At 48.8% G+C, this 13,312-nt stretch overlaps 1 protein-coding gene across 1 annotated transcript in view; it reads left to right on the top strand.

Moving 5' to 3' along the window:
• Window positions 1-13,312, top strand: part of Pcsk6 (proprotein convertase subtilisin/kexin type 6) — a 98,112-nt gene that overhangs the window by 15,922 nt on the left and 68,878 nt on the right. Inside the window, exon 2 of the mRNA XM_070042669.1 lies at window positions 11,687-11,791. Coding sequence (XP_069898770.1) covers window positions 11,687-11,791 — 105 coding nt within the window. The remainder of the gene's footprint in view (window positions 1-11,686; window positions 11,792-13,312) is intronic.

Genomic DNA, 13,312 nt, shown 5'->3' on the forward strand with positions numbered 1-13,312 from the left:
TCTCCAGGACCATCAAAGAAGCTTGAGAGGAAGCTGCCGGATACCCCGAAGACTTAGGTAGAGAATGTACAATTGCCATTGATCCAAATGTCTTGCTTCTTTCCACTCCCCAAAGACAACGAATGGAGCTCCTGGAGTTGCTAGCTTTTTCTTTCTCTCCGAGCTGAGCTTTTCTTGCCCTTGGGCATTGCTCTGGACAGATTGCACAGAACATTGTCTTGATGAAATGAGCAAAACTTCTACAGAGATTCCAAAAAGAGGAAAGTGAAAAGGTATTTTGTTCTCCTCTTCTTTATTCTCTCTTTGTAATAGCTAAGTTTCCCCATATTGTATAATAACAAGAATAGTTTCATCTGCTAGGTCTTTTTCTCCCTCCCTCCCTTTTCTTCCTTCCTTTCTTCCCTCCTTCCTTCTTTCCTTTTATCCTTCCTTCGTTCCTTTCTTTTTTGTGCTAGTACACAGGGCCTGGGCACTGTCCCTTAGCTTTTTCACTCAAGGCAAGTGCTCTACCACTTGAGTCCCAGTTCTACTTCCAGCTTTTTGCTAGGTAATTTGAGATAAGAATCACTGAGACATTTCTGCCAGGGCTGGCTTCAACCCTTCATCCTCAGATCTCAGCCTCCAGAGTAGATTGGATTTCAGGCAAGAGACACCAGCACCAGGCTAGATTCCATTTTTTAAAAAATAGTTTTAAAGAAATTTCCTTCTTTTTCTTGGTTGCAAATTTTTAATCATACTTTTTTTTACAATTTTTCCGCCTGTATCTTTTTTTTTTTTTTTTTTTTTTTTTTTGCCGGTCGTAGGGCTTAAACTCTGGGCTTGGGCGCTGTCCCTGCACTCTTCCGTTCAAGGTGAGCGCTCTACCACTTGAGCCACAGTGCCACTTCCAGTTTTCTAGTGGTTTTTATTAGAGATAAGAGTCTCATGGACTTTCCTGCCTGGGCTGGCTTTGAACCGAGATCCTCAGGTCTCAGTCTCCTGAGTAGCTAGGATTATAGGCGAGAGCCACCTGTGCCCGGCTCCCCCTGCATCTTCTTTAATCTGTTAGAAAAATGAATTAAATCCATTCATTCTTGGGGTTCAAACAATCTTGCATTCATGGAATAAATCTACCTCGTTCACTGTGGATTGTCTTTCTTACTTTTTTTTTTTTTTTTTGGTTCGTCATGGGACTTGAACTTAGGGCCTGAGGTGCTGTCCCTCAGCTCTTCAGCTCAAGGCTAGTGCTCTACCGCTTGAGCCACAGCGCCACTTCTGGTTTTCTGGTGGTTTATTGGAGATGAGACTCTCTCGGACTTCAAAGCCCAGTCTGGCTTTGAACCACGATCTTCAGATCTCAGCCTCCTTAGTAGTTAGGATTACAGGCGTGAGCCACCAGCGCCCGGCTCTTTCTTTCTTTTTGCTGAATTTGGTTCTGTAATATTCTAGTTAGAAGTTCAGCTTCTCTGTTCATGGCTAAAGCGAACCCATCATTTTCTCTTCGTTGACTGTCTCCTCCAGTTTTAATATTATTCTGGCCTCATGAAATTTTACTCTTTTCTTATTCTCTGGAAGAGTTTGTACAGGACTGGAATGATCTACACGTTGGGGTTTTAGTAGTGCTCACCTGTAAAACTGTCTCAGCCCGTTTCATGGGAAGGAGATAGATGTCTGACTACTGTTCCTATTGCTTGAGTATAAAATCTGACTAGTCTCCAAGGATTTCATTTTTAGTTTTCATAAATTGCAATTTCCTAGTCATTTGCTCATGTCGTCTAAGTTTTCAAATTTATTAGCGTGGCATCATGGAGAGTGGTTCTTATTGTCTTTTAAATCTCTGCTCCGTCCGGGGCTGCATCTGTCTTCATCGTAGCATACTTCTCCATGCTTCGCCACATTTTTCTTCGTCAGCGCTGCTTGGAGTTCTTTCTCCTGCCAGAGTTTTAAAGAACTCTCTTCAACTTTTTAAATTATCTTCATTCGAAAGTTATTTACTGTTTTATAGAGTTCTGCTTCTAACTTAACTCCAGTTTTTTTTAACTTGAAAGAAGGGAAAGAAGAAAAGGAAGGAAAGGAAGGAAAGAAGGAAGGAAGGAAGGAAGGAAGGAAGGAAGGAAGGAAGGAAGGAAGGAAGGAGCCACATATCAGTGGCTCACACATACAATTTAAGCTACCCAGGAGACTGAGATGTAAGTTCAAAGCCAGCCCAAGCAGATAAGTCTGAGAGACTCTTACCTCCCAATTAAACAGCAAAAAACCAGAAGTGGAGATGTGGCCCAAGTGGTAGAGGGCCAGCCTTGAGTGAAAATGCTTGAGGCCCTGAGTGCCAGGCCTGTGTGGCAGTCCCTGGGACACAGAGGTGACAGTACCCTGGGGGGGCAAGGTGGCTTCTGCACGTGGAGACTGGGAGTGGACGGTGGCAGAAGGCAGGAGAGGGGCTGGCCATCTTGGGTTCTCAGCAGAACACGTTTGACACGGCTGCTCAAAGGGACAGGGGCTGGGTTGGAGGCTGGGTGGGTAGAATGGCTTGAGGACCAGGCGAGATCAGCATCAGGGTGAGCTGTGAAGATCCCCACTTTGGTATGGGGACCCAGCTGGGGCCGCTTGGGGTTCAGGGCAGAGAACGGACTATGTGACTGTGATTGGAAAGGTGGCCTAGTGCATGAGATGAGGCGGGAGCAGTTAGCAGCTGGGATGCATGGCCAGTGTTGGGCAGGGGGAGGAGGACAGAGGTGGGGGCGGGGGGGAAGGGGAAAAAGACAACCAGTCAGACAAACCCTGCTTCCTTTCTGGCTTCTGCCTTGCTCTAAGAAGCTTTTCCTGCTCTGGGAGAAGCACCCCTGGGAATTCTCCTGAATACTGGGGTGTTGATCACTTGTCAGTAGTGAGCCTCCAAGCCCATAAAACACTTGGAGGGGGCTGGCGGGCATGACCAGGTCATCAAAAGGAATGGAAGGCAACAAGGGCTGAGAAGCATGCAGAGGAACGATGCCGTACCCGACAGAGACGGACCCAGGGCTTGCTAAGTGCAGCCACCTTTTTTTTTTTTTTGTCAGTTGTGGGGCCTGGGCGCTGTCCCTCAGCTCTTCAGCTCAAGGCGAGCGCTCTACCACTTGAGCCACAGCGCCACTTCTGGTTTTCTGGTGGTTAATTGGAGACAAGAATCTCATGGACTTCCCTGCCTGGGCTGGCTTTGAACCTTGATCCTCAGATCGCAGCTTCTTGAGTAGCTAGGATGACAGGCGTGAGCCACCTGTGCCCAGCTGCAGCTTGGATTTGAGGGCCTGGAATGGTGTCATAGGGAATTAAAGCTCCTACTGGCAGCCCAGTCTGCGTCTGTTGTTGGCACTGATGAGAATAGAATGGAAGGAAGTGTGGGGTTTGGTTTTTTGGTTTTTATGCTTGGTGTTTTGTTTTGGTGGTAGTTCTGGGACTTGAACCCAGGACTTGGATGCTGTCCCTTATTTTGTTGTTTTGTTTTTCCCCTAGGCCAGTGCTCTACTTCCAGCTTTTTGCTGTTTAATTGGAGATAAGTCGTACAGACTTTCCTGCCCCTTGCTAACCTGGAACCTTGAGTAGCTAGGTTGACAGTCCTGAGCCATTGCCTCTACCTTTGACATTTTCGAATCCTACTCTTTCTGGAGGACCCCATCTCTCAGTACATTAGTCTGATAATATCTTCTAATAGCTCACCATGGACAGTAAACTCCAACATGAGTTTTAGAGGAGGCAAACCACACTGAAACCACAATAATCATGAATCACTGAGGTTCGTGATTCAGTTTATCCCAGCAATGCTGGTGAGGCTTTTGGTGAGCATTTAGTTCAGGTAGCTGTGTGTGTGTGTGTGTGTGTGTGTGTGTGTGTGTGTGTGTGTGTGTGTGTGTGTGTGTGTACGTGTGTGTACGTGTGTGTGTACGTGCATGAGCACTGGACCTGAGATTTAAACTCGAGGCCTGAGTGCTATCTCTAAACTTCTTTGCTGGAGTCTGGTGCTTTACCACTTGAGTCATACCTCCACTTCCAGCTATTTGCTGGCTAATTGGAGATAAGAGTCACATGGACTTTCTTGCGCCTGCTGGCTTCAAACCTTGATCCTCAGATCTCAGCCTCCTGTGTAGCTAGGCTGACAGGCATGAGCCTCTAGGACCTGGCTTCAGGTGGCTTTTTATCAGAATTTACCCTGTAAAATTTCAAGAGCAGCCTATGCTACATAGAAAAGCCCTGTCTGGGGCTAGGATCGGCACAGGCGAGCAAGCCTGTCAAACCTCGTCCCAAGCCAGACCATTCACTTTGGCAACTTGAGGGAAGAGAAAAAAAACCAAAGTCTCCTAAGTAAAAATGAATGGTTTTTCAGGAATTTGTGGGAAGTTGAACAGTTTGACTGCAGTTTGGGTGGATCCGTGTTGGAGAAAGTAACTTTGGGGAACTAGGAAATTATTCAATGATCTTAACTGGGATCAGGATTATAACTACTGCCATAACAGAATGTGGTTATGGGTATAGGAGCCTGAAATGGGCAGCGGTTTTTTGTTTGTTGTTGCTGTTGTTTTGTTTTTTTTTTTAAATAAAGTACTTAAAAAAAAATAGCAACAAAATGTCCCTTCTGTTTTTCTGGGCTTCCTTAATTATAAATACCAGGTAACTCGGTGCTGGCTAAATATAGGCTCAGTGACCATCTCTATTTATAACTTTTTCTTTTCCCCTGGAGGAAGTCACCAGAGCAATACAGAATTAATTTGGTGTGTAGATTTTTATGGGCTTTAATTAGTTATGTTTTTCTTAAGCTGGCCAACTGGGATCAATAGTGTTACATAACTGAACTCAGACACCCATGACTTTAGACAGAAACTGTTCCAGAAAGCCCGGGGCCCTGGGACTCTGCTGGCCCTATTGGATGACAAGCGGCTTCGTTTGGAAGCCAGCACGTAGCAGCTGCAGGGTGGACAGGCCCCCCAGAACATCTGTTTGTAGCCAAGGGCAGGCTCCAGGAGCGATAAAGGGATTGGCCACGCCCCCTCCAACTGCCAAGCAGACTGGGAGTCTGTAGCCCATTCATTGGTGAGACCTTGAGTTGTGACATTCTGGGGCTGCTTATCTCGGCTGCTCTTGTGAGACAGGCTTTGTCTGCATGGGCCTGGGGAGATGAGGTGGCAGATTTTGGGGGGAGGAGGCGGGGGTGGGGTGGGGACTGATCAAAGTATGTATTTAGTCAACTCCTCCCATCAGGGGGAGAGACTTGAACCTGTGTCTTCAGCTGTGTCCACTGGCGAGCCCAGTGGGTATGGGGGGGGGGTTCTGATGTCATTTGGGGTAGACACAGTGCACTCAAGAGTGGCTTTACTCCCACCCCAGATGGGATTCATTCAGTACTGCTCTCCTCCTCCTCCTCCTCCTCCTCTTCTCCACTCCTCCCCCATCCCCTCTCCTCCTCCTCCATTCCTTCTAACAAAACTACGAAGTCTTCATCTTTTCAGGATGAGCCTTGCTGGCCGCGCTCACTGGGGGCTGCCACCCCGCCCCACCCCTGCCCTTATCAAAGAAGAGAGGGAATTCGGAGCTTGCATTAAAAAGCAAACAGACTAGACAAGAGGCTTCTCCCTGTGGAGAGACCAGCTCAGGGTTCTTCTCCCTCTTACCTTTGGCTTTGGCCCTTTGAGGGAGGCGTGGGGCAGCCATGCAGGCCACTTACTCCCTACCTCCCGTCCTGGGAGTGCTTGGAGAACAGAGAGGCTGAGCCCGGGCCACTGCCGGGGGACTCAGCTCTTTTCTGGACTAGTCTGTGTCGGTGGACTGGGTCTGGCGTGACACGTGTGCGGTCAGGCAGCATTGGGAACTGGAGCTCTGGAAGGTTCTCTTCATGTTCCTCCTTTGCATCAGAGGCTCTGAGGGTTGACAGATGACCAAGTCCCTTACCGTTGAGGGGAAGAGTGACGATGGGGATAGCAGTCCTATGGGAGCAGATTGGGTCTGGGGGGGGGAGGGGCTCCAGGAGACTTCCCGGAGGCCATGACAGCCAAAGGGGAGGGGAGGGGAGAGGGGAAGAGCAGCAGGGGGAGGGGCTCAGAGTAGCAGGGGGAGGGGCTCGGAGTAGCAGGGGCGGTAACCTGGGGACAAGGCCTCTTGCCTTGAGGAAGGAGGGTGATGCGGGCCTAGGCCAGGCCCAGCTGGACAAGGAGCCTGGCTTGGTGATGGAGATAGTTGGGCCCTGAGAAGGGCTAGGCTTTGTCTTCCAGGAGGAGAAGGCGTGGGGTGTTACTAAGGAGACACAGAAGCCGGCTAGGGTCCAGTGAGCACCAAGGCTGCCTGTACCACGGGATGAGGGGACTAGGCTGGGGGCCATTTCCGAGACGGCTTTGAGAAGGTAGGGTGGCACCTTCCACCAAGACAGGCAGTCACTGGGCGACGCACAGATTCAGGGGATGGATGGAGTCCAGTTGAGGCTGTTCTGGTGGTGGCAGAGGTCACCTGACATCTGTGGTCTACCAAGCCACGGCACAGAGATAGTGAGAGTGTGGCCGGCCCCGGGAGACTCGGCCACAGCAGCACACGGTGCTCAGGGCTCGCAAGGGAAGAGCCGAGGCTCTCCAAGCTAGAAGGCCAGGAAGGAGGACCGCCTCCAGGGAAGGGCTCACCTCTCCCAGGATGAGGCTGCAGGGCCTACAAGAATTCTGGAATATTCTCTTTGCCTCATAGCCTTTGAGCCCAGCTGAGCACACTGGAAACAGAACCGGCATCTGGGGTCCCAAACCACCTTGCGGCAGGCTCCCTGGAGTCATGCGGCTGACTCTGATGCACTCCATGATGGTGTACCATGAATCCGGGGGTTCTGAATGAGCTCCATCAGCAGCAGCAGCGTGGATGTGGAGGCTGTGGGAGAACCAAAAGGTTGCACGCACACACATACACATGCTTGTAGATACCGATCACTGCCTATGACCCCACACATGTCCGTCTTCTGAATACCTGTGTAAATGCATGCCTGAGTGCATGTATGCATGCATAACCTTGAGACACCGTGGAGAGGCATGGCGAAGTGTGTCTCATGGAGCTTAGTGTGTAACTCTGCGGTTTCCTTGCTGAAGCACATGATTTGGTGGAAGAGCTTGTGGAGGTCCTGGGGGGGTTCCCTTCACTCCCCACCCCCCACAATTGCTTACCCTCACCAGGCCACGTTGGGGGGAGCATATTGGAACAGTTATTGCCATCCTGGGTCAGGTGAGATTCCACGAAGAGCTTTGCTGAGCAACAGGAAACAGCCACCCAGGTAAACGAACGGGTGTGACTCTCTCAGTGCTAGAGAATGAGAGGTACCAGGGGAAGTGGAAGCAGGAATCTGAACAAATGTTGTCAGAACCGTGTTCTGGGCAGTGATCTTCACAGTGGCCTCTATGGATAGATGCACAGGTGTCTACCAGTGGGTATTCAGGCTGAGCACTGGTGGGTGGGTGGCTCACTTCTATAATCCTAGCTAGCTACTCAGGAGGTTGAGATATGAGGATCATGGTTCAAAACCAGGCTGGGAAGGAAAGTCCATGAGACTCTTATCTTCAAGTAAGTGCCTAAAAGCTTTCAGTGAAACTGTGGCTCAGGTGGTAGAACACTAGCCTTGAGAGGAAAGAAAGCTCAGGGACAGCAGCTAGGTCCTGAGTTCAAGCCCCAGTACAGCGCACGCGCGCGCGCGCACACACACAAACACACACACACACACACACACACACACACACACACACACACACACACACACACACGAAGGAAATCCTGATGCAGGCTCCCACATGGATAGGCCTTGAATACATTGTGCTATGTGAAACCAGCTAGACATGAAGGACAGCTGCCACAGGTTCTACTTGAGCAATCAGATTCAGAGTCCTGCCCTTAGACACAAGACTCAGCCCTCTTGCTGAGCTGGACATATGCATCCAAACAGTGTGGCACTGGCCACTGTTGCCCACACAGGCCTTTTGCCTGGTTAGCATTCTGGGTACCATTTTTCTTCTTTGGCTGAAAGAATAGCTCCCAGTGGTCCAGACCCGATAGTGACCCACAGGGAGGGGACTGATGGGCCTTTGCTTGTCTCAAGGGAAGAGGTGGCTGATTCTGGCCTGGCTCAGCAACCAGAGGCCCTGGAGAGCTTCTGGGGCCTCCCGGCCTTGGATCTGTTGATGCCCAGCTACACTGAATCCATTCTTTTGCCAGCAACTTCATTCAATTCATTGTTCCTCTGTGGTCCTGAATGATGAAATACTTCCCTGCCTTTTAATTCTTTAATGGGTGGAGAACTCCAGCCTGCCCCTGGACTGAGCCACAGTAGGAAGTAGCTTGAACTCCTGGCGTTGAAAGATCAAAGGTCATGTCACACCTCCAGAGATAGGGCCTGCTTTGAAGCCAACATGTTCATTAAATACTGCTATTTATTAACCAGTACTGCTCTGCGATGGTCTACTGTGGTCTGGCTTGTTTTAGGAGGAGGCTTTGGGCACGGGTAGCAATTAACTTTGTGGAAGACACAATCCACATGACTCACCTGTGGGAATGGGAAGTAAAAGTGGGTGTGTGCAAAATAGGGCAGAAATAGTGCCGTGGTTCGCGTCCCAGAAAAATGTCTCGAGGCAGAGAGAACGAGCCAGAGTTCAGAAGTTCAGAAAACCACCTGTGGGGTGCTCCGCTGGCCCTGCGGGGTGCCCAGCCCAGCTGCTTCGCACACAGACCGCTCATTCCACTCTGGAAGCCTTTGGCCAGGCAAGGTTGTAATTATTAATGTCACAAGGAAGCCAAGATGCAGGGAAAGCCCAGGTCGCCCAACAGGAAGCCGTCAACGTAGGTGCAGATTCGTATTTGGACCCAATCCACAGCCATCCCAGACCTTGAGAAGCAAGAGGAAGAGAGGCTAGGAAAGAACCAGAGGGAGTCCCAGCTCCCCGTGTCAGCAATTGGCCAAGTGCCTATGAGGCTGTAGGCACAGATGAAGCACTGGACAGATGATGGCGGCTCTGACCTGCCTCCTCGTGGTCCATGGGCCATAATTGTAAGGGTACTACGGAAACTTAAGTAGAAGCTGGGTGTGCCGGTGGCTCACGCCTGTAATCCTAGCTACTCCGGAAGCTGAGATCGAAGCCAGCCCATCAGGAAAGTCCATGAGATTCTTCTCTCCAAGTAACCAGCAAGGAGCCAGAAGTGGAGCTACGGCTTCAGTGGTAGAGAAATAGCCACGAGTGAAAAACCTCAGGGACAGTGCCCAGGGCCTGAGTTCAAGCCCTCACTACTGGACAAAAAAGAAAAGGCAAGGGAAGAAAAGGAATGAGGAAAGAAGAAAGGGGGAAGGGAAGAAAGGAGGGAGGGGGGAAAGGAAGGAAGGAAAGAAAAAGAGGGAAGGAAGTCTAAGTATAAAAAGGAGGTTCTTTCCTTTAAAAAGAAGGCTGTGTCTTCTAAACCTGGCAAGGAGAGCCGAAGGATGGTGAAGAATCTTGCACACACATTCTGTATGGTGTGCAAAGGTGTGAAGGCGGTTACTGTAGCTTCCGGTCTCTGTTGGGGTCAGCTCAGGGCTCACAGTGGCTGTGAATGAAGTGTCACCATGGCTCTGTGTTGACTAGACCTAAGTCCTGGATACATCATCTTCTTCAGGAACTGAGATTCTCAGGGATGGAATAGCTTTATCCCTACAATTAATGTGGGAGGAGCTGAATTAGGAAACTCAGGTGTATCATCATCTCATAAACGTCTCCAGGGAACAATTACACCCCTTATCTGCATCTGGGATAGGTTCCAGAACATTCCATCGTGCCTGAAACTGCCAACAAAATCTATGTGTACATATACTCGGTATAGACTCTGTTGATAGTATTTATGTGTACTATGTGTATTAACGTATGCTTAATAGCATATAGTGTTATATTTAGAATATTACACCAGACAATACACATAGATATATATCTACCTGTATAGATATACGCACAAACCATGTTTTCCCTATACATACATACCTATAATAGAGTTTCACTTAAAAATTAAACACAGTTAAGAGATTAGCAACAAAGGCTAATCAAAAATAGGATAACTCTACTGTAAACATGAATTGTTTATTTCTGGAATTTTCTGCTTATTGTTGTTGTTGATTCAGGAGTTTGAATTCGGGGCTTTACTTACTAAGCAGTCACTGTACTGTTTTTGGGGGGATGGGGGACATGGTTAGTTTTCAGATAAGATAAATGTATACTTTAGGTATACACTTGGACTGTGATTCGCCTATTTTAGGCTTCCTAGCATAGCTAAGATGACAGGCATGTATCATCATGCCCAGTTTCTTTCCATTGAGATGGAATCTTGCCAACTTTTCTACCTGGGCTGGCCTGGAACGCTAATCCTCCCAATCTGAGCCTCCCACACAGCTGTGATGATAGGCCTACGCTACTCTACCCAGCTATTGGTTGAGAAGGGGTCTTGTGTGTGTATGCTCAGGCATCATCCTTCTGGTCTTAGCCTCCCAAGTAGCTAAGATTATAGGCGTAAACCACCGGCACCTGACTTTCTACATAATATTTTCATGTAATATTGGCTTCAGGAAACTGACCCTCAGAAAGTGAAGTGGGGGGCACGGAGAATGATCAGAGTCTTAATTATCAGAGAAGCTGGCAAAAGAAGCTCAGGTGATTGAGCCGGGAAAGGGCAGCTTGAGATTCTCGGGGATATTCGGTCCCTTTGCGTTTCGAAAGCCCTTCTTGCATGGACAGTGACTAACTCGCAATCATGTAGAGCCAGTGAGAGTTACACGCGGCAGCTGGCCGCTGAGGACACGGTGTTAGTGCTCACGGGTCATCTGGTGTGAGAGCAAGTGTTGATTGCCGGGAAGATTACTGGGGTCAGCTCTCCTCAAAGACCCAGGATTGGGCCACATGGCTATTGTGGGCTCAACCCCACCCTTGAGCTAAAATCTGTCCTGAAAACTTGACCCTGGCAGAAAATCGGGACACCCCCAGGGGTCTGGGTGTTCTCATCTGAACTTTCCACTCGCCCGAAGCAGATGGGCCCACGTGTTGTCCTTGGCTGTCGGCTACGCTGGAGGCCGAGTACTTGTTCTTAGATATTCCAGTTTACCCGTGGGGTGGAGAGAATGGAACTTGTTTATTATGGGAATGTGCTGCAGACCTAACTTGATGCTAACTTAGCTACTGCGGGAATGCTTGGCCTGCAGTGGACGCTCATTCTTGTCCTAACTTGGCCAAGCTAGGACATACCCAAAGCGATATTCACTTACCACAAGATGTAATGGAGCAGGTGCTCTACTACCTAGGTTTGTTTATCTCACAAGGACTCTCCAAATCCTCCTTCCGGTTTATAAACACTGACTGTGTGTGTGTAGTGGGAGCAGAATCAGCCTTGAATATGAGGGAGAGCTTGTATGTATCTGTGTGTATCTGTGTGCATACTTATGCATGCCAATACTGGGGGTAGAACTCAGGATCTGTCCCTTAGCTTTTTCACTCAAGGCTGGTATTCTACCACTTGAGCCATGCCTTACTTCCAGCCTTTTGGTAGAGTCTCACAGACTTTCCTGCCTACACTGCTTTGGATCCTCAGCTCTCAGCCTCCTGAGTAGCTAGGATTACAGGCGTGAGCTGTACGCACTAGTGCCCTGCGGAAGAAGACTTTTTCAGCTTTTGGTAATGTGGTATTCATGGATGGAATCTTGCTTTTTATTTTGCAGATTGGACCCCTGGAAGATTACTACCATTTCTATCACAGCAAAACCTTTAAACGTTCAACCGTGAGTAGCAGAGGTCCTCACACTTTGCTCAGGATGGACCCCCAGGTGAGAACCGGCAAGATGCTTCCCTTGAACTTGACCTAACATTGGCTGAATCTGTAATGCATTGTGGTTCTAGAAAGACAGTCATTTTCCTTATCTTCTTGGAATAGAACATGACAGAGATGGATGTATCAGACCCTCTAAAGGCCTTATCAAACTTAAGAATTGAAATTCTTAGCTGAGTACTGGTGGCTCGTACCTGTAACCCTTGCTACTCAGGAGGCTGAGATCTGAGGACTGAAGTTTGAAGTCAGCCTGGGCAGGAAAGTCCATGAGACTCTTATCACCAGTGGACTTCCAAAAAGTCAGAAGTAGAATTATGATTCAAGTGGTAAAGTGCTAACCTTGAGCACCCTTGGGATAGCAGCCAGGCTCTGCGTTTAAGCCCCAGGATTGGCACACACCAAAAAGCAATAAATAAAAATATTATCAAAATATGCTATAATCATAAGAGAGAGAGATGTGAATGTTACCAAAAAACAAATCCCCAGGCATTTCAAATGAGAAGTGTACTAATGAAGAGAGGTGAATCTCATAATGAATCTTTGTGTGTAGATGCACGCATGTGCATGTGTGCCAGTAGTGGGATTTGAACTCAAGGCCTCATGCTCTTGCATACCCTTTTCTGCTTAAGGCTAATGCTCTGCCATTTGCGCCACCCTTCCCCCTCACCCCCACTTTTGGCTTTTTGCTACTTAATTGGAAACGAAAGTCTCTTGCATTTATCTGCCCAGGCTGCCTTTGAACCAGGATCCTCAGATCTCAGCCTCCTAAGTAGCTAGGATTACAGGCGTGAGCCCCCAATACAAGATTAAAATCTGCAAAGCAATTCACTAAGCACTGGGCTGGGCTCTTCGGCTGGTAGCAGAATTCTTCCAGCTCCTCTCAGAGAACACTTCTAATTACGTCTCCCTGGGAAAAGGGCTTCTTGGTGTGGTTCCTAACCACTCAGTGGCAATGACTGACAGCCAGAATAGGAGGGGTGAGGTGGCTCATGCTGGGTCCTATACTGACCTGCCCTTCCCAGGGCCCCAGGCCTTGGGCACCAGAGGACATCCCAGGGAGTTCATTTGCATGGAGTTTCATGTACATGGGCCACGAAAAGACACACAGACGTGTGTGTGTGTGTGTGTGTGTGTGTGTGTGTGTGTGTGTGTGTGTGTGTGTACGCCAGCCCTGGACTTGATTTCAGGACGCTGTCCCTGAACTCTTTTGCTCAAGGCTATATAGCACTGTACCACTTGAGCCACACAGCTCCACGTGCAGCTTTTTTGGATAGTTAATGGGAGATACGAGTCTCACAGACTTTCCTGCCTGGGCTGGCTTTGAACCGCCATCCTCTTAACTTGGCCTTCTAAGGAACTAGGCTTACAGGCTTGAGCCACCGGCACCCGGCTGACAGACATATTTTGAATATATTTCTGAATTCATTTTCAAGGTGGATGGATGAGTGGGTAGCTGGACAGACTGCTAGAGAGAAGGACAAGTGAGTGGCTGGCTGGAGGTGTAGATGTCTGGATGTAT

Source organism: Dipodomys merriami, unplaced genomic scaffold (genome assembly GCF_024711535.1).
Source record: "Dipodomys merriami isolate MVZ:Mamm:240054 unplaced genomic scaffold, mDipMer1.0.p SCAF_33, whole genome shotgun sequence".
NCBI classification, from domain to species: Eukaryota; Metazoa; Chordata; class Mammalia; order Rodentia; family Heteromyidae; genus Dipodomys; species Dipodomys merriami.